Source organism: Ammodytes marinus, assembly GCF_949987685.1.
Source record: "Ammodytes marinus genome assembly, chromosome: 4".
Classification (NCBI taxonomy): Eukaryota; Metazoa; Chordata; class Actinopteri; order Uranoscopiformes; family Ammodytidae; genus Ammodytes; species Ammodytes marinus.
In genome coordinates, this window is record NC_137233.1 from 12,333,631 (window position 1) to 12,359,480 (window position 25,850).

General features: G+C 39.7%; 3 protein-coding genes across 11 annotated transcripts in view; all 3 read right to left on the reverse strand.

Annotated features, from left to right (window-relative positions):
• Nucleotides 1-1,561: 1,561 nt before the first annotated feature.
• Nucleotides 1,562-8,843, reverse strand: sh2d5 (SH2 domain containing 5). 6 transcript variants are annotated; one of them, XM_080025968.1, is made up of 10 exons: nucleotides 8,637-8,843; nucleotides 7,950-8,015; nucleotides 7,781-7,861; nucleotides 7,595-7,669; nucleotides 7,332-7,478; nucleotides 6,099-6,299; nucleotides 4,147-4,345; nucleotides 3,629-3,740; nucleotides 3,342-3,501; nucleotides 1,562-2,843 (listed from the first exon to the last, which is right to left on the reverse strand). In XM_080025968.1, exons 2-10 carry the CDS (start codon nucleotides 7,998-8,000, stop codon nucleotides 2,661-2,663), a joined length of 1,209 nt encoding a protein of 402 aa, XP_079882094.1. In that variant the 5' UTR covers nucleotides 8,001-8,015; nucleotides 8,637-8,843; the 3' UTR covers nucleotides 1,562-2,660. The 6 variants fall into 6 exon arrangements, with proteins under 6 accessions (XP_079882094.1, XP_079882093.1, XP_079882091.1 ...); XM_080025967.1 differs by having other exon boundaries at nucleotides 8,631-8,843; XM_080025965.1 differs by having other exon boundaries at nucleotides 8,533-8,843.
• Nucleotides 8,844-9,879: 1,036 nt separating this feature from the next.
• On the reverse strand, nucleotides 9,880-21,954 carry hp1bp3 (heterochromatin protein 1, binding protein 3). 3 transcript variants are annotated; one of them, XM_080026716.1, is made up of 13 exons: nucleotides 21,844-21,954; nucleotides 21,343-21,423; nucleotides 20,265-20,433; nucleotides 18,891-18,953; nucleotides 18,631-18,784; nucleotides 18,395-18,529; nucleotides 16,565-16,624; nucleotides 16,003-16,145; nucleotides 15,698-15,788; nucleotides 14,253-14,418; nucleotides 12,317-12,428; nucleotides 11,956-12,105; nucleotides 9,880-11,320 (listed from the first exon to the last, which is right to left on the reverse strand). In XM_080026716.1, exons 2-13 carry the CDS (start codon nucleotides 21,407-21,409, stop codon nucleotides 10,792-10,794), a joined length of 1,839 nt encoding a protein of 612 aa, XP_079882842.1. In that variant the 5' UTR covers nucleotides 21,410-21,423; nucleotides 21,844-21,954; the 3' UTR covers nucleotides 9,880-10,791. The 3 variants fall into 3 exon arrangements, with proteins under 3 accessions (XP_079882842.1, XP_079882843.1, XP_079882844.1); XM_080026717.1 differs by lacking the exon at nucleotides 21,844-21,954 and adding an exon at nucleotides 21,588-21,689; XM_080026718.1 differs by lacking the exon at nucleotides 18,891-18,953.
• A 1,054-nt stretch (nucleotides 21,955-23,008) lies between these two features.
• The window catches only part of eif4g3a (eukaryotic translation initiation factor 4 gamma, 3a), a 58,674-nt gene continuing 55,832 nt past the window's right edge, over nucleotides 23,009-25,850 (reverse strand). For both annotated transcript variants that reach the window (XM_080026306.1, XM_080026307.1), the window contains exon 35: nucleotides 23,009-24,048. In XM_080026306.1, the coding sequence (XP_079882432.1) occupies nucleotides 23,867-24,048 (182 nt within the window). In that variant the 3' untranslated portion in view covers nucleotides 23,009-23,866. The remainder of the gene's footprint in view (nucleotides 24,049-25,850) is intronic.

Below are 25,850 nucleotides of genomic sequence, written 5' to 3' on the forward strand. Positions count from 1 at the left end.
GCAAAGGCAAAAAAAAAAATCGATTTTATTGCTTTTATAAATTACTCTTCTAAACAGCTTGGTTGAAGCAGCAATCATGGTGAGCTTACCTAGTTGAACAGATGACCAGCTCTCTCCAGCAGCGTCTACTTCAACAGTTCAATTCACATCCCGGTTAAGGTCCACTGACAAACGTTGTTGGCCAGATGATACTATCCTAGACCAGCTAAGTAAATACTCTATACTATCTAAAAATTAAAATTAAGTTGAGTAGCCTATATTTCCAGACATGGCGGTGTTTGTCCTCGTCGCCGCTTGTCGTTACCATATCCTATTATAAAAAGGTCGTTACAGGTCCAGTGCCATTTCGCTTATGGACCTATAAGAGATTTCGCCACCCACGATTAAAGTTGCTTAGCAACAGCAAACATCCGTTGACGGTGTTGTGCCGAGATGTGCATGCTTGCCGAGAATTGCATGCACCTCGCGGGAGCGCGCGCGCACAGCTCAGACGACACATTTTTATGATTGATATGCTTAATGCCGTGCTCGTGCTGATCTTGACAAACTGTTGTTGTTGTTTTGTTTATTAGCATTAGTAGACTATTATCAGCTTTTAATGTAATCTGTCCATTTTAAGTTTAACCTTTTATCTTTTCAGGGTGACCGCTTATCACCAGTCCAGGGACAGGATGCAAAAAAGCCTTCTGGCTAATTTTTTACAGTAGGCCTATTCTAAAATGTTTTTATTAGTGTGCATTGTCCCTGTGAAATAAACCTGAAATCCATAAATACATCAGGAAACTGCCTGTTGATTACTTATTAAAATAATGTTTCGTATTCAGAAATGTTTGAATATTATGCAAATTTGGCAATGTCTAACTCATAAGGCTATGTGTGAATTTGCATTTATTTAGTTTCACCATCAGGGAGGCCTATAGACCTACTTTACACAAAAGGTTATTAATTACAGGCCATAACCATTTTTTTGGTTTGAAATAGACTATACATTAATGTTTTAAAATATATTTACCAAATATAAAGCACAGAAACACCTTTCTGTAAATGTTCCACAGTTCAAAAGCATGACAAACTACATCCACATCCAAAATTATCACTTCATCAGCAGCCCTCTTACGGTGCTCAGAGGAAAATTCAGTTTGTGTTCATTCTTTCAACTCCTTTGGACAAAGCGGTATAGTGTTTTTACTATGCCAGCTGTTTCTGGGTGAGCATGCCCATGACAAAGGCATTAAGAAAAACAATATAAAATAGCATTCTATGCGCTGATGGTCTCATTTGCTATTACATGTAATTTATGATCATCAGATGAAAATTTGACATATTTATAAGTTTCTCGTAGCACCTTTAAAAAGTTAACATTGTAAAATTCATGTAGCCTACTATTGTTTAGGGGAAGAGTTTAGGTGTAGGCCTACCTAATAAACTGTCAACTCAGTGCATATCAGTGCAGACATTCTTAGTTGCCCCGCAACAAAACTGCATGTTTCTCTACCAAATACCAAAGCTGCAGGTGATGATGTGCAATGCAGTCACAAATGATGCAGGGGTTGGATTACAAAACACCTGTTATTTATTATCAAACAGGGGTGAATAAAATGAAATGCTGGTACTATGTACTCAAGTTAGTTACTGGACAGGACAAAGAGTCTAACTGAAATCCCAGGACAGACCTTGCAGTGATACCACTAAATATTTGGGCAAGATATATTAAACTGCTCATAACATTACAAGTTAAGAATAAAATAAAAACAAATTGTGTTTGTCTGCACCCAAACTTTACAACACAAGAAATTTGAAAAGCCAACTTTTTTCCCTTTCTTAGTGGCCATGGTATAAGCACATAAACACTCAAGCGTAAATGTATAGACAACTACTGATATCCTCCAAGTCTATATCCTCTAGGTCTGAATACATAGAGTAAGATGTAAGCAAGATTAAAATTAAATAAAACAATACAATTTGAAATACATTTGTGCAACGTCACATCTGTACAGTGCAGGAATAAAAAAAATACTTATGGCTTTGCGATAGGCGTGACAATGTGCTCGACTGATAACTTACAGGCACAAATAAAAACAATTTAAAAAAATTAATTATTAATAAACAAAACAGCATGCAAAAAAACATGACAGTTGAGTACCCTTTGACGAAATGACTTAATAGGTGCAATGTGTTAGTCCTTGTAGCCTCCCCGAAACACCAAATGTGATAAGATAATAAATGATATACAGGTGATACTCGTATTATTAGAATATCATGGAAAATTAATTGGAATTGAGACAAGAATTCATGCAAAAGGGGCCCAAACCAAGCACTGAGTACAAATCGATTATTATACTTTATATAGGGCCGACATTTCTGTATTTAAAATACCTTTTTTATTGATTTTTATGTAATATTAACATTTTCAGAGATTTTGAATGTGGGGTTTTTATAAGCTGTAAGCCATAATAAATACAATTATAACAAATGAAGGCTTGAAATATCTCACTTTGCTTGTAATGAGTCTATATAATATTTTAGTTTCACCTTTTAAGTTGAATTACTGAAATAAATTAACTTTTGCACGATATTCTAATTTTCTGTATGTGCAAAAGAAAAGAAAATAGTGTCACTTAACCTCTGAGGTTGGCAATCCACAAGTTCAAATGTCCCATTCAACTTTGAATTTTTGCTTTGTTTGGGCTCTTGTGTATCTTCACAGCCTGTTTCCTGGTATATTCCTCCCACTCATAGCAGTGGTTTACCCGGGCACAGTTCAACAGGCACTGCAGCTCATCCTGAACCTCTGTGTAGTGTTCAATAAGTTCTGCTATCGAACAGAATTCCGCCTTGCATTTCTGCCATAAAGACAAAACAAAGAAAAATAAAAACAACAAAAAAGTTAAGACACATGCAAATTACATTTTCTCCAAAGCCACAGACATTTACAACCTAATATTGGGAAGCTGCTTGGCTGACTTTTGTTGAGATCCATTGATGTATATTTTAATATCCCAGATCCCACAGTTTTTAAATTTAACACGGAATTGCAGAGACGTATATGCATCCACAAGGAACCTACATATTTCTTGGTGATGTAGCCCTGGAAAACGGCATCTTAGATTTATGAGGTTTCACTGGGCTTGAGGAATTTGAACAGACGGATAAAAAATACAAATAACTGTAAAAAATAAATAATAATAATAATAATAACTGCAACCCTTAGTTGGTAGGGCGCCCCCCTAAAACGTTTCCTCTGTAGATCAGCAAATATTATCCAGGCAGACACAGTGTTTGCTGATAAACTTTGAACATTTAAACTTTGAACATTGAAACTGCATTGACAAAACCATTACCTCCAGCTGGAATTTCCCTTTGCGAGTATTTTCTATGAGATATGTGATCAGGCCGGAGGGGGAGCGAATGATGAGAGAGCCACATTTAGGTTTTTTGGGATGTGGGCACAGGAGGTATGATCCCAGAACGTCGTCTGCAAGCAGGGAATAGCTGCTGTCACTAAAATACAGAACATAGACGCCATTAGGCAACCACATAGTTAATGATTTTTTTTAAAGGCCAGGGAAGGCATTTAGGATTAGTGAGAAATAGAAATGTTTAAATGCAAGCAATGGATACTACTCACGTTGCGATACCAGCCCAACACCACACCGCCTGAGCCAATGCTTCTTCTGTTTTGGCCAAGCTCAGAGGGCGAGATTTCCTTGAAAAGTTCTTGTCTTGGTCCTTTTCTTTTTCTTTTTTTTCACATACGAGAAGAGAAATCATTGTCAATTTGGAGATGTTAACATTCCAAGGAGGAGGTAGAGGATGGAGATATTCCACCAGTTGTGTTTTTGTGGGGTACACTTAACCCACCTCAGTGAAGCAAATGTTTAGTTTTATCAATCAGCAGGAATAAGATTGACGAATAAAAGCAAGTGGTGAATGAACATCTGTGAGAAAGGCCGGACAATGACAACTTTGAAGAAAACATATGTACAGTATATGAACCGCGTGAGACAAGACCATTGCTACCAAAACTAACCTTCTCAACACCACGACAGATGGTGAGTGACTGCCCCATCACCTGACAATGATGGATTTTGCTTTACCTAATCAACTCTTTGAATCTGGAGAGCGCTCTCTGAACACCCAGCCCACCTTTTGAAGCGGCGCTCAGTCGCTCCTGCGTGATGCGCTGTTTGAGGGGTGTGAACGTGAAGGAGCGGTAAGCCCCGGAGCGCAGCACTTTGTTGCGGATGGCTTGCTTGCGCACCAGGGTGTGGGGGGAGGAGGAGGAGGAGGTGGTTGAGACCTCTTCTTCTTGGCTGCTGTGCGCTTCATCAGAAGACTTTTTATTCTTTTGGAGGACAGAAAATAAATGTTTTTTTTTAAGATAATTTTTTGGCATTTTCAAGCTTTATTTGACAGTATGGACCACTGCAACAAGGACTGAGCCAACATGGAATGCGCTCTACCCAGCCCTGCCCACACAAATGGCTGGGCCCCTGAAAATCTCCAGTCAATGGGCCCCCCTTACCCATTACTCCTATCAACAATGAGTGTGAGTGCGCTCATCCCTCAATAAACACATACATGCATTTGTAGAGAGACTAACTATCTTATCAACCAGGGACAGTTGGGGGAGCAAGGGCTCATTATTATTTTAAAATAGTAGCACATTTCTGACATAGCCCAGCATACCTACCAATTTATTTTGATTCCCTTACACTCACAATTGTTTAACAGATCAACAGATCTCTACAAAATAATCAGTTCACACAGAGACATTGTTCTTCTTTAGTATTCACTAAAGCAAACAGTTTTTTCACAATGTGCACGTTTTCTATGCTACTATTTTCTGGTGAGATACATTTACACTAATTGACTGCACCAAATATTGCACTTTTTTGTATTTCTGCACATGACATTAAATCATTTGAAATATTTTGGTGGTATTGTTGAAATAAATAACACTTAAAAACAACATCAACAAATTCTTCACACATAAATGAAAAAAGGCGGTTCTCTACATGAATAACCAAACCAACCTACCCTCAAAACTATAAAGTTGGCCTATGTTTGGTTGCAACATTTAGGCTTAGTTCATTCTCCTCTTATCACTGCAAAAGCACTGAAATCATTACAAAAAAAGTTCTTAATCTTTGAACTCAAATCTGTTCCTTCAATTATTTCCAACTTCTTTGTGCCTTGTGTCTTTCTTTGCATTAAGAACTTTTTTAGGTCTGTCTTTATTGTTTAGAAACAATACAGAAAGCAGGACCTTGGTGGTTACAGCAATAATTAAAACAGGATGATGCTGCTCATCAGCTTCATTGTGGTAGGACCCGGCTGTGTGAAAAACTGGTCAGACCTGCTGGTCGTGTCAACCTGAAGACTTATGTCAAAGCCTTTAGAAGTTATAGTCCCCAAAGAGAAATTGGGGAGAGAGAATTTAAACCTGTTTGTAGACTCAGGAAAATTACAGAGTAAATGGAATGTGAGAAGAACTACAAAAGGTACCCAACCTGTTTTTTCATGGGGTCCAAATACTTTTCACAACGACACCCAGACACAAGTAGCAGGTAGGCCTACATGTGTTTTCCGTGAGCAGGAATGACTCAGGAAATATAATCCAGCCAAAACTGTTTAATATCAAAACCCAATCTTGTCACCATTTGGCACACAAAGGGTTTATAGGATGGATTATGTTTGAAACAGTTACACTCCGCTGTGCTCAATCTGAAACATTTTGAACATTTCTGCTTTTCTACTGCTTTTTAAATGGCCCTAAGCGGAGCTCTGTGTAAACACCCAACTTTGAATAGATATTGACCTAAATATCTAAAAATAAAGTTTAGCTTAGTTAGGTTCTTGGCTTCCAAAGACCATGGGCCCCCCAAGTGGCTGGGCCCTAGAAAGCCTTCCCACTTTCTAGCCCTTATGGGCGGCCCTGGCTCTACCCACTACGCCACCGGAGCACCCATAAATGTTGTTTCAAAGGAAGCGTTGGTTAAGGACACAGTATGTTTCAAAACTAAGACGGTAACCCTGGGGTCAAAGTGATAATATTATGGTGTTAAGAGTGAACAGTATAGAAGAAGAGTCCAAACCTTAGTCCCCGGGAATAAGCCTCGAAAAGGGGCTCTTCTGAAGGACACCAGGGCACTGACACTGAGAGGGAAGCCGTGGTTTAGAAGAGAGGGGTTGCGACGCGGCATTGAGCCAACCGAGTCTTCCTGGGATTCCTCCGGATGCTTCTCTAGATAAGACAATTGTAAACAGCGACAAAGCAGCAGGTTCAGGAACTGGGCCTGCGGGAGAGAAGGTGGACAGAGAAAACGGGACAAATTTGGTGAAATGCAAAAGCTTTACATTTTTCAGTTCTGTTAATTTGAGAGCGATAGCTTAAAGCAATATGGTAGACTTGGTTGACATGTACCTGGTACAGTTTAGAGTTACCTGTGTAATCTACGTCAATGCAGTTACACTGTCAAAGCACTCGCCAACAATTTCCAGCAACAGAAATGTCAAATAAAGACGTTATATCTCAAAGCAAAACATGTTTTGTTATAGTAAAAAAAAAATCTGAAGGTTTGACTAAAATTTACTGAATCAGTGAATCAAGGTTGCTGGAAGAGGCAATGTTATTTGCACCAAACTGAAATGTTTTTTTAAGCAGACGTTTATGAAGTCACAATGGTTAAGATGGTTTTAGATAGGTCTAAGATAAGACATGGTTTAGGTTGGATAGATTTTGGAATGATTTAGATATGGGTATGAATCTAAAAAAAGGCTTTGTATTTACCAACATATCACTGCACAGTCCAACACAGTGTGGCCTTATGACAGCTTCTTTCTTGTGTTAGTTGTAGGTTATTGTAATAATCTACACATCTGTAAGACACTCACACATGCTTTCTCTTGTGTTGATGTATTCTAAGGACTGTGTGTGTACTGTCAAGTTCAATCACTCTTCTGTTGTGTTGTAGCAGTTAGGATGGGACAACCTAACCTAGGTTCTAAAAACACATATGAGGGCCTTTAATAAAAAGGAAAACCTTAATTTAAATCATTTCTATTTTTAGGTTAAATGGCTCAATCAATGACCCATCTCAGTTGTGTGGTCACAACATTCACCTTAAGGTTACTATAATATAATGCATTTTGTACAAGTTTCAGTGACATACCTGCATAGAAAAGTTACAGTTCTCATAGCCATGTTCCACATTTGTCCTAAAAAAGCTTATCTTCAGTAATCTAAGCTGTTACTTCCTGAATAATAGATGAGCCCTTTTCCTATAGGCTATTGTGATGAGAGAACCGTGACACCGGCCATTTCTCACCGCTCTGGCATGCCTAGCTCTGAAGACATGACAGTAGAGTTGGCCGTCAACGCTGCCCGGGTTGTGAGAGACGAAGGCAAACTGGGCATCGGTGGGCCGTGCGGTGGACAGGGAAACTCTCCACAGAGCATGAGCCATCAGGAGGGTCTGCCAAACCGGGACGGTAATAGTACAGTTAACATACAAGGAACCATTGATGCCATGGTATGACAATATCATGTGCCTAAATGTTTTTATTCTAGACAAATAGCCGTACTACTTACCGTCTCATCTTCATTGTACATTTTCACACCTTTGATGGAGAATTTTATGGATACAGGCCTCCTTCTTTTGCATGTCTGATTGAAGACAACCAACATATTAGGAGTTGCCTTCTCCATTGAACAGAATGAGTTTTTTAATAGAGCATTTTAGACTAGAGCAACCTCAGATGGCTCAGGAGGACTTACTTTAAGTGACTTCAGCTGAGCGTGCAGCTGCCTGATCTGTTCATCCAAACAATGGTCGTCCACAGGAAATGAGCCCACATACTTTACAAGACAGACATATGTTTAAGCAAAAACTCACACACACACAAAAGACAATAGGCTAAAAATCACATTTCTATTTACTAATCACCTCTGCTGATCTTGTCACTGTACTTTCTTCTCCGACTGGTGCCTCACCCATGCTGCCTGTTAATCTCTGTAAAACCACACAGCAAGAAAAAGGTTAGACCCAAAACAAACAAAAAAACATTAGGCCTATTTAAAAAAAAGCTTCCAATCCATGCACACAGTTGGGACCCCTCAAGAGTAATAGTGCTTCTGGAGGTTGAAAATAATGAAATGAATAATGGGTGTTAAGTCAAAAGTTTAGGACGGTAATAATGTCGACTTTGCTTGCACAGCAACGTCATTTACGTCTTGTTAGCTGCGATTTGTAGAATAAGCGCATACAGGGTAGTAGGTCGTTGGGTTAACGAATTTCCCCATCGCTGTCAAATGCGTTGCTAATACACGGATACTATATGTCTGTTTCAGTGAGCGTCCTTCCATGTACCGAGCAGCGGTCGAAATCCAAAATGTTAGTAAATGCAAAACGACAAACTTTTGAACCGTCTTCTTCCGTGTAGGCCAGCAAACAGTGCAGCGGAGCGTCTCAACCTGACACCAGTTCATGGGTCGCGACAATTATTGGCTTAAAAATCACAGAAACTCACTTCACAGTCGGAAAGCTTCCACAACAATCACCGCCCTCCTCCGCCCAGTCTGCGTCTCCTTCACACGCCGTAAGTCAACGAGCTGTTAATAACCACACCTTTACCTGCTGCTGCCGCTCCTTGCTCAAGGTGTGCGTCTGTCTGCCCCGGGGCGGTGCTCGGGGGAAGGAACCAGGCGAGGAATAAGGTTCAAAAGAAAAGCCTAATATTTAAACACTTTTCCTGAGATATTCAACTAAGCGAATGTCTTGTATTGTATGAAGATAACGCGTTAGGATCACTTCTCCCTCCCCCTGCCTGCCGCGGTCTCTCTTCCCTCACATTCCTGCAGCAAATTGCGCAATTCATCCCGTGACGTCACATCGCCCAGTGGTTTGAAAAGTATCCAGATGCAAACTAAACTTTTGAACTAAAAACAAAACACATATACCACACTGGAAATACTCCACTGCGAGTTAGGTTCAACCCCCTTTTTAAGTAATTTTTCTTAAAGGCTATATCCTACTTGTGCTTAAAAAAAAATGTCCCCTGTGACTGATAAGCTATTATTAGATAGGGAATAGGCTACTGATGATGAATCAGTAACGTGTAAGCAGCATCTTACTGCTGTAACGGGTCAAGATTAAACCAGTTTATCTTCTAGGCCTAGTACTCCAGATACAAGCAAATGTGACAAAATTACATCTGGAGGTCATTTCATGATTAGGCTGTAGAAAAAAAGCGTTTTTCCTAAATCCTTTATGCTTATATCTTTGCAACAAAATATATTCAAATTGAGAGCCTCTTTCAGCATGCTTGTTTGGTGCAACTGCTAACAACTCAAGACATCTGAGACATAGCGCACCAAGTTGATGCTGTTTATTTTCTGGCACATCCAAATGTTGGGAACAAATTGTTGAATATTTAAAAAATAAATGTTTGCTAATCTAAATTGTTGAAACTCATTTTTGTAAGCTTATGTGTTTCAAATCTAATCATGAAAAATTAGCTATTAAATCATGTTTGCCATGTTTCAAAAACGCACAATGTAAAAAAAAAAAAAGTAATGCAGTTCTCTATTATTCTGATTCCATCAAAATGTTTACAGTTAAATACTTTACAAATAGCAACCTTCAGGTGACATAGTTCATTTAGGTTAATCATGTAAATCAATTCAGTTAATCATTCTAACAAAGCAATGTACTTTTATACAGAACAAAGAAAAGCCTAAACTAAAAACTTTTAATAATAAACTATTAATAATCAAGTCTATAAAATACCTAAAACTAATTTATGTTCTTGAATCAGGCAAACGTGGCTCTTTGCACACAATTGAAAAAAAAACAAAAAAAAAACAAGACAAAAGTCTACAAATATAGCCATTTTATTAATGACTTGAAGGGGGAAAAAAAGGTTGACAACACAAGGAATACATGCATGCAGGGTATGTATGAGCCATGATCCTCCTTTTTCTTATTCACAACACACATTTCTTACAGTTTGGAGCTGAATTACAGCTGTGAAGCAATAAAATCAATTTATGTATACTTGTTTACACAAGTAAAAAAAAAAGTTCCCCCATTTAACTCTTTTTGAAATTAATCTCACAGTATTGTATTTTCTGTCACCAGCAGGCAAATCCTTCCTAGGGGCAAATATCAGATTTAAATAATACAAAATTAAAAAAAATTACAGTATACATAATAATCATAATAATATGGATTCTGCCGATTTTTTAAAATGTCATCTCAGGACACAGGATGACAACCGTAAAATCTGTGTTTTTATAAAACATTAAAATTAGCAACCGTTCAAACTTTTCAACCAATATTTTTATACTTAAAATTGACATTATTTTAAACCCTCCAAAACACTGATATTTCACCTAATTTGATACTAGGAGCGTGTGCTTCCAACACTTAGAGAGCGGACAGAGGAACAGATATAAAAACCGAAATCACTACAGAGCTCTAGTAACAGTTGTCTGATCTTGCTTTGTTTTCCTGTTCCGGCAGCTGATCACACATCTGTTTTAACGGCAACACTAACTGAGCTTTTTCTAAACATGGTGATTAAAGAGGAAAATCAGAAACTCTGAATGTACAGTAAACTTAAGCAGTAGGATAACGTTCTTATTCTACAATATATAAAAAAAAACTACAACCCCCGTTAAAAAGGGAGAAAACAATGATAAAAGAGAGAGAGAGAGCACAGAAAACAAAGCGTGGCAGACTGCTTTGTTTTCAGAGTGGCCCAGTTCTAAGAAGGCGCTCTCCTGAGCTATTTCCCTCTGCTGGACTTACGAGTGGACTTCTTGTCGTTCTTGGCCCCACTTTTGACTACAGGCTCTTTAGGGGACGACTCTTTAGCCTTGGACCGCCTGGGCCCGCTTTTGGCCGCTGGCTTTTTCACTGCAGGCTTCTTGGGGGAAGACTCTGCTGGCTTAGACCGCTTAGACGCGCTTTTTGTATTCTTCTCTTCCGCTTCATCCTCCTCCTCCTCACCTGAAGATTCTCTGTACACAGGTCGTGATGATCCCCGTTTGGTCATCTGTTTAACAGCTGGTGTCTTGGTCTTTTTTGCAGGAGCTCCTTTCTTGACAGGCGTGGCTTTAGGCGTCGGTGTGGATGGCTTCTTGGAGGCTAATGGTTTCTTTCCCAATTTCTTGGTTGGAGACGCCGCTTTCTTGACGGGAGACTTCTTACCAGAGGGGCGTCCCCTGCCTTTAGATTTGGACTGAAGAGCGCTTGGAGACTTCTTGGTTGGTGGAGGGCCTCGGGCCTTGGGTGGAGGCCTCTTCTGAGATTTCCTAGTAATTTGAACAGGCAGATGTTTTTCAAGAAGGTGAGCAATTATTAAGCATATCACTTGTAGGTAGAAGGACATTGTAAAACTGTCTAAATATAAAGAGTAATGTCTGCACACTGACTCCAAACCACACACATATTTACCTGGACAACATTTTGATCCCAGTTGATCTTCATCAGGTCAAATTAGTTAAAAATGGAAATCAATACTCTTCTACCTACACTCCTCTGGGTTGAGTTGTACATAATTTTTCATTGTGTATTACTTGAATTCTTGTGTGTGTGTGTGTGTGTGTGTGTGTATATATATATATATATATATATATAAACGTGGCTCTTTGCACACAATTGAGAGCCACGTTTATATATATATATATATATATATATATATATATATATATATATATATATATATATATATACACACACATACATACATATACACACACACACACATATTATTTTCTGAGTTGTTTCACTAAACCTCGACAGGCTGAATGGGTCAATCACCACATCAGTGTAAAACATACGTTGTTACCATTTCGACCCGACTTGAACGATGTAACTGGGATCGAAACGTCGCTTACTTTAAAAAAAAAAAAATAATAATTAAGATTTGTTTTGTTTTTCCACCCACCTCTTAGAGGGAGGGGCTTCATCCTCAGACTCTTCCTCTTCTGACTCCTCTTCCTCGTCAGAAGACTCAACCATCCGCTTCCTCTTCTGTGGCGTCGGCTTGTTTGTCTTTGGAGGCTCTTTGAACTTTTCTGGGTCCAGGATGGTAGGGCTAAAGAGAAAAATGTAATCGAAAAGAGGCATATAAAGACCAGTTCTGCCAGTCATATCCTACTAACTGATCATTATCTTCTTTAAATGATAACCTCCCTATAATTATACAACTTACAATCTGACTATTAGACTATAACACATTATATAGTTACAAGATCCATATCTCAGTAGGGAAACAGTAGTCTGAGTATTAAATGTAGCTGATATACCTTGGGTAGAAAGGAAACGAGAGCCGGTAGGTCCCTGAGAAGCCGTGGCCAGTGATCTGCTCCATCCAGCCGAGTACTTTACACTTTGTCAGTGTCCTCCTCAGAGAGGCCACTACAGAAAAGAGTTGCATTTTTAGTGTCATACTGAATGCTAACGGCTTGTTACCCAAAGCCCATCGAGTGTTAAAGGAATAGTTTTCCACGTTATTTATTTTCAGCTTGTTGCTTCACTGTCAGATATCATAGTGGAGCAGATAAGTGCTACAATCTTTCAATTTGTGAAAATTGGCATGAGCAACTTGGCAAGAAAATTGTCCGAGACAAAAAAAAACAATATGAGAAATGTTCAAATTCACAATTTTAAATGTCTCGTGTAATTTTCTTGTCAAGTGACCCATGGAGACTGCTCATGCCAATTTTCACCCTTGTATCATCAACTGAAAGATTCTGACAAAAATAAGCACTTAGCCGCTCCACTATAAAGGTGCCAACACACTGCGCGGCGCGGCGGTTGGCCGCGCGAATCGCAGGTTCCGCGCCGCGTGATCATTTTGGCTCATTTGTGTCCGCCGCCGGCCGCCGCCCGATGACTCATTGAATGTGCACGCCCAGTTTCTTCCCGCTATTTACATCTCTCTCATCATCGTCGTCATCCTCACTGATTTGTTTTTGTTGGGAGCGTCTCTGAAGTAGGCTATTCTGCCTTCATCATCTCTGCCATCGGCCCTTGTATTGGTCTCACTGCACCTCTCACACATTTCTCCCCGCCACCTGCCACCCAAGCTTCGTAAACACACCCACACATGCGCCCACACACACATACACACACAACCCGCCCACACACACACACGCACATATGTATCCATGGCCGTGCATATACACATTCACGCCGGCATATCAACATGTAGAGAAAACCCAAACAGATTTTCAGATGTTTAGGGAAATGTTTGGAAGTGTCAGTTGTCGTATTTAGTTTTTATTGTCTCTGCATATTCACTCATCTGCAGTACATCTTCCCTGGCTTTCTCTCCTTCTCTCTTCTATAATGTGAGTCTATTCCTTGCTCCTTTTACTAAAAGGTGTCTCATTAAACTGCTGTCATACATTTTATCGATGTGTTGGAACTTTCTCTCTCTCTCTCTCTCTCTCTCTCTCTCTCTCTCTCTCTCTCTGTCTTTTCTTTCTTTTTTCCCTTCATCCCTCCTTTCCCGACTGCACCGCCAGCCAGGTTTCACGTGTCTTGTAGCTCAGCAGACTCACCCGAGTGATGTCGGGAGGAGCTCAACGCTGATTGGCTATCGCGGCGCAGCCGGCGGCGAAAAGTTCAATATTTTCAACATCTCCGCCGGCTGCCGATTCGCGCGGCGGCGCTCGAAATACATTGACTTTCTATGTAAACTCGCCGCGCGGCGATGTGCAGTGTGTTGGCACCTTAAGAGAAAGCATTCCTTTAACTGTGCATGCATTGTTGAAGAAGAAATTGGCAAAGATTGCTCATCGTTAGTTAGCTTAGCTCAAATAGGTAGCATTAGCTTTATGGTCCTGTGTGCTTGTTGTGAATTGTCTATTTACCATGCGCTCTATATTTTTGCACTCTGTCATTTTAGAATCAAATAAACACTGGAAGGAAACCACAGACAGTGTGTCAGTAGGTAAACAAAACGTTGGTTAATGAGTGGAAGAGCAATTGATGCTAATGATCATAGTGGAATTTGTTAAAGAGGGGGCGAGGATCATTCTTTTGGAATAATCAAGATCCAGAAGTGTGTCTATTTGAACCGGAACACACGGAGGAGGAACTACATGTTTTTTTTTTTTTACCAATTGAAAATACTGAATCGGGCCCAAATTGTTATGACCTGATAAAGCAGTGATTAGTAGGAGCAGCAGCAGTCCAGCTAAGACATGTAAGAAGCAGAGAGAAAGAGAGTCTTACCTAAGCGGGTTTCTTTTGTGTCCTTGTTGGCGTCTAAGGATACTAAGTATCTGCGCAGAGTGGTGAAGCTGCAGGTTTTAGGTTCATTCATCGCCGTGATGGCTGCTGTGATGGCGTCCTCCACGGGGCCGCCCTTCAGCAGGACCTGGCCACCAGTTCGCTTCAGCTGTGGCATTCAGATAGAATTACTTTTTTAGGATTTTATATACAAGATATTAAATACCAGATTTGCTTTACATTTGCATAGTATACGGTGTAATGCTTACAAATGTACTTATAAACCATAGTCAGGGCTGTACAGTGCGACAGTTTTGATCGCATTTGCTACTGAAATTGATCACGTGCGATGATGAATACGAATCCTATCGCACTCGTGCGACAGGTTGATAATGAGGAGAGGCTGTCTTTGAAACACAGAGGAGAGATGCACAACACTGCTTAGAGGGCTCTACATTAACACTGCGGGTAAATGAGTCTTAGGCAAGTAAGTTATTAAGTCCACCCTCCACTTTGGCTGGTGAAAGATGTGTGCTCGGGATCTGTGCTCGTGCAACGATTCTAGGTATAAAAACTTCACGGCTGCATCTAGACCATATAGGCTTCAACGGCAATTGCCGGAAGGAGACGGCACATTACCGCAGTTAAATTAGCGCGTGTACAAACAGAACATTTCCTGTGCGCCTTCACATTAAAAGCCTGTTACTAGCCAAACGTGAGTTGACTTTTATTTTGAAGCCGGTAAGAACAGGAAGTTAGCGCTTTTTTCTAGCTTGAAAGTCAACTCCTTCAGCTGCAGAGAACAGTCAACAGTAGCCAAGTTAAACAAAGTTTTAAATAAGCCACTGAAAAGCTACTCCCAACACATTCACAACAACCTATTTAATTTATCCTAAATTGTACCAATGTGTATACTTATTTATTTAATAGGCTATGTTTAATGTTTTAAAGTTTGGTTTTAATTAACAGAAGGACATTATAATAATAATAATACTGAATCAGCAAAAAATTGCAATTGGCAGGTTAGATTCTTTTTTCTAAATCAGTGCACCCCTATTCATTTTTCTACAATTATTACTGCACACACTAGGATATCATATTAATTGTGAATCTCAAATGAGACCAGGATGACATGCTCAAAGGTAATTAGAGCAAATTGCAAGGGTTAAGGTTATGCAAGTTTTCAATCATAGCCTACTTTGTGTGCTACCAAATTTATTTTTGTGCTACTGAATTTTTTTGCTTGCTAGCACCAGTGCTACCACCTAAAAAAATAAGCGTACAGCCCTGACCATAGTGGGTTTCATTTTAACAGCAGAAGGAGGACAACATCATGTTATCGATCTTAAGCAGAAATAAACTATTTATGTGCCACTCTACCTTTTTTGAACCGTAGATGTTCGTTTTGAAACAAACATTAATAAAACTAGTGTCATAGTGATCTTTACCTGAAAGGTCCCAGTGGCTCCTTTCCCAGTGATTTGATCCAGTTGTCCTTTTTCTACGGCCATTACCATGGCTGCCTTCAGGACTTCTGGCCTGACAACGAACCAAAGTCATTGATACATTCAAAAACCTTTTCCAAGTTGCTTCTTTCCAAAGGCCCAAAAGCATAGCATACAACTTCTCCATTTCCTTATGACACTTCCTTCCTTGCAAATTAACAATGAAGATGTTGCAGCCTTGGTTGTCTGTTATTTTACACAAGACAACATTTAACAGAAAACAAAGTACCGTAAATGTAAGTATGTACCTGTTCTGGATGTTGAGGCTGGGGAAGTGCTGCTCCAAGTATTTCTTGATCAGATAGTAGGAAGCCTCTTTGGGCTCACAGATCCGAGTGATGATGAGAGGAAGAGCATCGCCCAGAGCTTCAGTCTTCTGAGGGGTTTTCTTCTAAAACACCATCCATTAACAGAATGCCGATTACAACCAAACACATGACACCATGTCTTTAACAGAAGGATTAGATCTGTGAAAATAAGGGTTCAGTGATCTCCTACTGAAGTTCTTCTGAGAACAATCTCTATCCTATAAATCAAATTGGATATTGATAAAGAAACAATGCAATCTAAACTAAGATGGACAGGAATAAAAACTTGACTCATGATTTAAATAAATAGTTTAAGCTTTAGCTGGTTAGCTTAGCACAGACCGGGAACAGGGGGAAACACTGAGCATGGCTGATGAACTAACTAACATGTACGTTTAAAAAATATGAAATTGCCAAGCAACCAGTAAACCTTAGAAAGTTTTTGCTCCCCACCATTTAACAGTCCAGCATAACTATAGTACATCCCTTAACTGTAACATACCTTAGCCGAGGCGGACTGCTTCCCAATGGTGAAGGTTCCTGAAAGGCCTTTACCCTTAAGCTGTGAGAGAGATGGAGAAAAAATTAAAGGAAGCAAACCTGACACATTTCATGAGTTCCTTCAATGAGACAAACCATTGGCCAACCCCCTCCCCTGCACAGTTATTGTCCAATCAGAGCTTAGCAACCATAACTAGGCACAGGAGGACCCATCAACACCTGTTGAGTTTTGGATTTCACCAGAGGTTGAAGCATTGTGCTCCAGTAAGAGCTATAACTGAACATCCAAAAAAGGAGTTTGGAGAAGCCCACAGATTACACTTTTTCTGCTTTAAAATAAGCTGCAAACGTTAGCTTATCCAGCGACTTACAAGTAACTTTACCCACTGTTACATCTGAAGCCAAGCAGTATTTAATGGTGTATTAGTGGGGTTGAAAACACTGGGAAATGGTATTGGATGCTATTAGAGTGTAGTCTACGTTAGCAGCTCTGTCCTGCTCTAATACCTAGGGGGCAAAACCCCTTTTTTTTGAAAAACAGACATGGAGCGTTGTAAAAGGTTGTTCACCAAAAATGATATCCAGGACCTTCCAGGATCCCAACCTGGGTGGACAACCTGGTCAACTAGCTGCTGGAAAGCTACAGCGGGCCGACATAGAGCAAATCAGAACCACTGTTTAAGCGAATGGGGGTGGGCTAATAGGGAATTTTTTAAACTTATAGATACCATTATGAAACTTTGCAAGTTGATTACTGACATTAAAACAACAACTTTTTGTATTACAGTATTTTCCAAAAAGTTTGAATAAATATGAAAAATCATCAATAACTTACTAATGATGCGTAAATTTGCATATCTGCAAAGCCCCAAAATCTAGATGTTGGACAAAAGCAGAGTCAATTTGTTTTTAAATTTTGAAAACAAAACAAGTGTCCAACTGCCTGAAGCTTTTCCTAGTCACAGTTCAAATGTGATCAATAACCCATAGAAAATGAATTTTTTGCACTGTTTTTTCCAAGGGAATGTGTAGCCGTTTCCTACAATACCAGCTGGAGACTCCAAAAGGACACTTTTGGTCCATGGCACATGAAATGTAACTGTAAAACATTTATTTTCTATCGGTTATTGATCAAATTTGAACTGTGATTAGGAAAGGCTTCAGGCAGTTGGACACTTGTTTTGTTTTCAAAATTTTAAAACAAATTTCCAACATCTAGAATTTGGGGCTTTGCAAATATGCAAATTTACGCATCATTAGTAAGTTATTGATGATTTTTCATATTTATTTAAACATTTTGGAAAATACTGTAATACAAAAAGTTTTTGTTTTAATGTCAGTAATCAACTGGCAAAGTTTCATAATGATATCTATAAGTTAAAAAAATTGCACATTAGCCCATCCCCATTCACTTAAACAGACTGTGGTTCTGATTTGCTATGTCGGCCCGCTGTAGCTTTCCAGCAGCTTGTTGACAAGGTTGTCCACCCAGGTTGAGATCGTGGAAGGTCCTAGATGTCATTTTTGGTGAACAACCTTTTACAAAGCTCCATGTCCATAAAATCACTTTGCCCCCTGGGTATAAAGTGGATTTGGGAATTGTTTACAAGTAACCTCAGATATTTCTTGTTTGGCCTGGAATAGCAATCTTATACTCATTTTACAGGATTGAAACATTAAAAAGTCAGCCATTTTTATTTTATTTTTATCAACGTATAGAGCTATGTAAGCTAATTAGCTTTTTTCAATTCAGTGGGCAAAATTGAGGCTGCTCTTGTCTACCCATCTGACCCTGAAATCAAGGACCTATTGTTTCAAAAACATCCTTTACCTGTTTGATGGTTCCTTTCTCCAAATGTTTCTTCAATGCTTTCTTGATAAGGAACTTCTTCCTGTCCATATCCGGGTATTTTTTCACCGTAAAATTCATGATGTACTTCCATGAAACCCCAGACTTATTACAAGACTGTAAAGACAGTGGACAAGAGAAAGACCGATTTAAAACAAAACAGAAAAAAACATGTGAAGGCGTGTATCGAGAGATGGATTACTAGAGTCCGTACACACCGTAATAGATTCCATTAGGATATTATCCACTTTTTTCTGATTGCCGGCAAAATTTGTTACAGGAAGATTTTTGCTGGCAGTGACGGTAGCCCACGCAGGAATGGTCCTTTTCACCTTCTTCCCTTTGCCCTTGTACTTGTAGCCATCCTTCAACCTGTCACCAAAAAGGAGTGAGACACAAATTCAGTGAAGTGGTTCGATTCTTTGGAAGCGATATTTCACTGTGATCGTTACCACCCTTATCCTTATCCCATCCTCACCTTAGTAGGAGAACATAGCAGTGTGTTGCACACTGTCCAGCCGCGCAGTCCTTGCATTTGTCACTTTGTCCATTTGTCACCGATGGGAAAGACAAAATTAAATTTTAGAACATCTGTCTTAATGATCACCATAGTAATTTGACCCTAACTGGAGTGCAAAGGTTACAAAAGTTAACCTATGTTTTGTCATTGTCTGGGAGAAGGAAAGGAGGAGAAATTACCAAAATTGTGTGTCAATATGGAAGCACCCAATTTTTGGCAACGAAATAAGTGAAAAGGCTTATTAGACAAATTTTTCTAGATGACAGGCTCAAATAGCAACCAGCCGGGAGTGAGATGCTCGCGCTTTATGAATACAGCAAAGATGTCAGCAGTGGAAAGAATTTCAAAGCATCTGAGAATGACGCAAAAGAGGCAGTTTGCAGACAGTGTTCTGCTGAAATATCTAGCTTATCTATATCTGCAAAGACCAGATCAAGACACCGATTAAGCACGAAAATGCCTCGGCTGTAAGGCAGACCCCGAACCCCTGTACCGCAAATGTACTTGTACACGATATAAAGATTATTAAAAAGCAGGGCGCACAATAAATGATCCAGGCTTAGATGGATTTAGGAAAGCCGCTTGCTGATGGAGACGGTCAAAGGATGCACAGTGCTGGAGATGGTAGAGAATAAAAAAGGGTAGAATTAAAAAAGGGCCCGTATTACAGATAAGCCGCGCACACACTGGCTGTCTGAATAGATCCTCCAAAACTCTTTCACACCAACATTAGTGGGTCTAGGTTTTTTTTTTAAACGCGGGTAGAACCGCTAAAATAAGATCAAAAGACCGCATTCGTTACTTGTCTGTCGACCAAGTGTTTTATTATTTTCGGTTTTGGCCAAGAACTTTTATTACGGTGCAACCCTATAAGCCAGGTTAAATGACCCTTATACTTTATCACTTACAGCAAAATGTTATGTTTTCTCTCGCCCTTACTTTTTAATGACAGTTGTCCAAAGGTCCGAACAATTTGATCACCTACTGCTAAATTCAGAAAATGTTTGCCTCATTTTATTTTCTAAGAATTATTCTAAGTGAATGTGGCATTTAGTAGATCGTTTTAAATTAGGTCCGAGAGCTGGTAAATGTTCAGACATGCCATGACGTCATCGTCCTCTCTTCCTGGACTCACACATCCGTCTGATATTATCTATCTAATGAATGTGGCTGTGACAAGTCCCATCTTTTGGAAAAGCAACACTGCAACCATGAAGGGAGCAGTGTGCCGTTATCCAGCAGAGGTAAGGATAATATCAACTGATAAAAGTGCTATCAGAGTGAAATATCGCAGTGGTCAAGAGTGGCAGACTAGCCCCCTTTGAAACTCACTCTTTCTTCCCTTCCATCCCTTTGTCTCCCTTCTCCTCCGCAGCCCCTTCAGCATTCTCTCCGTTCTCCGTGGGCTCCGTCTGGCCCGCCGCCTCTTCCTCTGCCGGCGCGGCTGAAGATGCAGCGGGCTCCTCGTCAGCAGAGGGCGATTCCTCTGAGGCTTCCGGCTCTGATGGGAGTCACACATTCAAATGAACCGATTGTCCCATCCACTGTTGAAACATTGTCTCAGGAGTATTTCAATTTTGTTATTTCTACCTTAGGATAGAATTTGAAGAAAAACAAATGTCAAATACACTCAGCTATTTAGCAAAAGAGAGTAACTTCCAACTGCAAAATCCCAAACAGAATCGAATGACAATTAGTATTTGAAATACTTGTTGGGTTAGATTGTTAGAAACCATATTTTGGGTTAGGACCACAGACGGTGTATAAATAGGTCAGGACCAATAGATGAATTAACACTATTGTGGAGATTGACAGCCAACATTGGATAAATATATCCCCCCCCCCCAATTAACCCCCATCATCTTCACCAAGAGCTTACACTTTGATTCTCCTGCTGCTGTTGTGCAAGATGCAATTTTGATGCAAATGTTTTTTTGGGGTATTTCCATACTGTGGTGCATTATTAGCCATATCTGCTGTAGTTATGCAATGTACTCTGCAAAGTCTCAGAGACTTAGATTTAAACATATAAATTAATATCAATGTTTGATGAGTTTGGTAATTTGTTTTCTATATTTGATTGTTCTGCGAGAAATGTAATGACAAATTACCTGCTTGTTCAGTACATCCTATTTTTTCCCCCTTTGTCACTTACAATGTCCGATTTAAAGTCTGAACGCAAGTACCAAACATGAGTTATGTGATAACGACATGTATCTGGAGAACAGACTTGTTTCTGAGAGGTAGAATAGTAAACATACAACTTTGCATGCTCACACATCAATCTCCAGTCTCAAAACCATAGACGTGTAAACAAACGTTTGTGCTGTAATGACGCCAAATATTTGTCAGAAGATGATGGTGCGTTCACGGGTCTTATGTTCTGGTAATGGACAACCCCCGGCCTAACCTTTCTCTGCAGCAGCGGAGGGGGCCTTCTCCGGAGTCGGAGTCGCAGCTGCACGGCGAATCGGCATCACACGAGATTTACCTGCACGAGGAAAATAACACACATGTGAATACCTGGAATGCAGTGGCACAACACTGGCTCTAGGCCCATTTTGTGATACTGCCAACCCCACTTCATTCATTGAGGCCCGATTATCCCAAAACAGAAGAAAATGTGCGCTTGTATTTCCCAGAAACGCAGACAACCTTCAGACAGTGCACTGCTCTGGCTTATCCTCTGCCAATAAATGGCAGACAAATCAGGAGACCGACTTGCCAGAAAATTTCGTCAATTTCGCCATTTTGTCAGTTGGTTTATACACAGTAATGGCGTCGCACAAGGCAGACAAAATTAATTTCAGTTGCATGGAGTAAAAACCATCGGCTTAGTGTTTTTTCCAGCATCGGATCCGTGCAACTACATGTGCGCCTTATATCGCATTTTAATGCAAATCAAACTTACCTTTTATTTGTCGAGAAAAAGTGATATACTTTGGAGTAAATTTCTGCACGATCCTTTATTTAGATTTCTGTTTACGAGCCCCGCCCCACTGGACCGTTGGCGTTGGTCACGTCGCTGCGTCACACGTCACGTGAGGTCGGAGGCTACCCGCTGTCATGGCTGCCAACACCAGCCGTTTTATCGCAACGGACTTTCGTCTTTTTCCTACAAATTCTCAAACATACTAATGTCTTATGTCGATATTTTGGGTTAACACAATGTCTTCTACTGAACATGTCAATACAATACGGAAAAAAAAACATTATTTTAGAAGATATGCCAATTAATACCGTAAAAGGCATTCAAAAACTACAAAACTGATTAGTATGATGGGACGTCTATCTCAAAGATTCTTGGGAACTGTAGTTGTATGATGCACAGAACATTCAAATAAAAAGGGATTTAACTTTTTAGGATTAAATATACAGTAGATACACATTCTGCTTAAAATGAACAGAAACCACCCTAAGCTTATTTAAACTGTCAATATACCCTGCGTGCATTAATCACTCATCCATTACTTACAAAACAGTGTTAATGATTACAAATATGGACTGTATTTTCTTTGGTAGTTTGTAGATTAAGTTATCATAGTCTGCCCTATATCACACCCCTCCTTTATGTCAATTGATCAACCAATTGTTTTCTACAATGGTGGTTAAAAGTTCAGTCTATAAAGTTGGGTAGGGCTACCCCTGAACAGTCAAAAATACAAAGATAAAATGACAGACTCACAATAAAAAAATTAAATTAAAATAAAACGCTAAGACAGGTAAAAGCAAGAGACCAATGGGGATCCAATTACACAAGCAACATTTGATGATCGAATAAGATCTGACCACACAACTGTATGTGTGAATGCAACTGCACGTCTTACCTAATTTAAATATATCAACTGGATCTATACACAATGAAACACACAGCAGAACAAATCATACAGCTCTTCTTTCTGGAGGATGCAAAGGTGTTGTCCAAAAACATATGCTGAGGACGTTAAAACATTGCTTCAGTTAAAACACACACGCACTCAAAATCACAGGGAGAAAAATAATCTGGCACCCCACATCTCAAAAACAGCATCAAATGAACAAATCATGAGAATCAGCATTTTTTTTAAATACCTTTTTTGTCTTTAATGTATTTACAAGCTTTATTCTGCTCTGTAGGTCTGTAGTATTACAAGCATTTCATGTTCAGCGATCCTGGCCATTTGTCTTTTTGAGGTTGCATTTTTTTGCTTGTGTCATTTGAATGTAATCGGTTTGTTCGTCTGCGTTTCTTTTGACAGTTCTGTGGACTCAATTGCATCGCTTTTTGAATGCATACCTCTACCTCTCATGGAGGCGTATGTACAAATCAACGAAGAGCAAGCCAAGGCTGAGGGGGGAAACACTTTCAGGTTAGATAACCTTTGACCCTAACCACATTAAACGTCATACACGGACAACGTTAATAGTTTGTGTGCATCAACTTCTTTTTTTATCTCGGCTTCCCCTTCATCCCAAAATAACTTTGTTTTACCCTGTTTTAAACCAAACAGTGTGGAATCCAGGGAGGCTATTTATTTCACAATTATTATTTTGTTATTATAATTAATTATATTGTTATTTCTGATGTCATGTTCTCATTGTGAGCATCTGCAAATGTTAAATAACTTTCATATTTGCAGTCCTTAAAAAAATAATAAATTAAAGAGTCCAGAACCTATGTATCTTTTAAGTCTCTTCTTAAAAAGTAACAAAAGAAAAAAAAAGTAAGTTAAAATTTAAAACAAAAATATTTTCTATGTATAATACAGGTATTTAGTGCTTCCGCCGTTGGAATCCAAACTCAAAATGGCGGCATATTTCAGAACCGTACCGCAGAAAAAAATTCCAGCCGTAAACACGTCGTCCTGCTCATACACCCATTTTGAATATTTGTTTGTTTGTTCTGCTGCGAGGATGCAGTTCTACTACGTGGCGTCCGCGGCGTTTCTCCCTCGTCAATTATCTTCCGACTCCTCCTCCGCCTCCCGCAGCCAGGTGAAGAAGGCCGTGACAGACTTGAGGGCCACACCCTTACCATGCTGCTCGGCAGGGTCTTTGCTCGACTCCCACTTGTAGAAAGCGTCTTCTGAAATGACGTCCTCGTCATACAGACAGTCAAAGAACATCCGGAGAAGGTCTGGAAGACAGGAGGAGAGGGAGAGTCAGAGATCAAAGACACATCGGTGAGGTAAGGCTTTTAAAACGATCAGTGTTGAGTAAGTGTCTTGTATCTACAAAGTTATAACATTTTAAAAAAACTCTAAAAAAGACCATCCATATCCAGGTTAATCCAAAAAGTTCCAGTGACGGCATCCTGGTGGACTAACATCTGGAGAATGTGGAGACTGCAGACTGTGTATAATGTAGGAATTTTAAAAGAAGCACATTTCCTGAGGCTACTGAGCCCTGTTTCAGGTAGCTGGTTTTGAGGCAACCCAGAGTTTGTTTGCTCTGAGTTAGTGGAAACTCTGGGTTTTCCGTTTCAGGTAGCAGGTTCAGCGCAACCGAGAGTCAGTTACTGCGGCAACATACGCCGTGGGTCTAACCTGCTCGGGAGGTGGTTAGACCTACACTGAGTTTGTTACACTGCAGCTCAGACTGAAGAAAGAGTCACTGTTACAACGCGTCCCTGTACAGTTTAAAGAAAAATCAATCCATAGAAATCGCCATCGGGAAGTTTTTATCATGTACTGATGATTTTACGTTTGATCGATCATTTATCTGATCAGTAGCCTTGTTCTCAGCTCTCGTTCGTTCATATGGCGGCCACCTTATACACATCGTGAACATGTTCTACATTCAGATTAATAAACCTATTTGTATTGTATGTAGGCCTATATCATTCTTCTTTTTATTAATAGGGATTTTTTAACGTCTGTCCCACTGAACAGATTTATGTCAGGTTGAAATGTAATTCTGCGGCTGGGGCTGCACGTGATCGTTAATGTTCACTTGTGTCATCCCAAAGTCACAGACGAGCCTCGTTAAATAGCCGTATATGAATATAGAAATAATATAATAATTTAAACTGTGATCACTAGAGGACAAGGAATCTGGTAATACATCAATCAGGCTCTACAATGGAAACTGTCATCTAATGTAGACATTAATGTCTTTCACTCATTTAAAAGAAGCGACAGTCTGTTTACTGCACAGTAGGCTATTATAGCTTGCCTACATAATACAGCGAATATAAAACACTGTCAGCAATGCTGTGCGGCGCCAGCTTTTTTGCTGCTGCTGATGTGCGTAACTTAATTCTTAAAATAGACTTGCTTCTCATACGGAAGCGTAATGATTCTATTGACAAATAAATGTTCCCCCCGTTGTTTTTCTGAATGGCCGAGGTGATTAGAATATCCCCGTTAATTCTTCTCCATAAACTCATTCGTTAATATTTCTTACTCTAGTGGGAGGAGCGGATAATATATATATATTTTTTTTTGAGAAGTGGAGAAGTGGGAGGATCAAGCATTTGTTTCTTCCGTTTCCATGGTGAATCACGTTATCAGCGATCCATTGACGATGGCTTTTATGCACGAGATCAACCCAGAGTGAACACGCTCAGAGTTGATTGATCCAACGCTGATCCACTGTTCTGAAACCCAAAACCCAGAGTTGCTCAGCTCTGAGTTGAGCAACTCAGAGTGCAGGATTAAACCCAGAGTTTGTAAAACCTGCTAACTGAAACAGGGCTCTGGACTCTTAAGAAGCTTAATTGGATGTTGTTAGTATTCACCAGACAAGTTCCTGACATTTGTGGTAATAATTTACTCACTCATTCACTCAAATTAAAGTCGTATCGACACAATGTTCCCTATTTGTTCCCGGCTGTATCTCCTGAGTCATGTCCCTTTCAAATGAATTCCAAATGCTAAAGTAATCTTTAAAATATCTTAAAATTGAAAACATTTTGTCATGTCCGGCTTACAAAACACA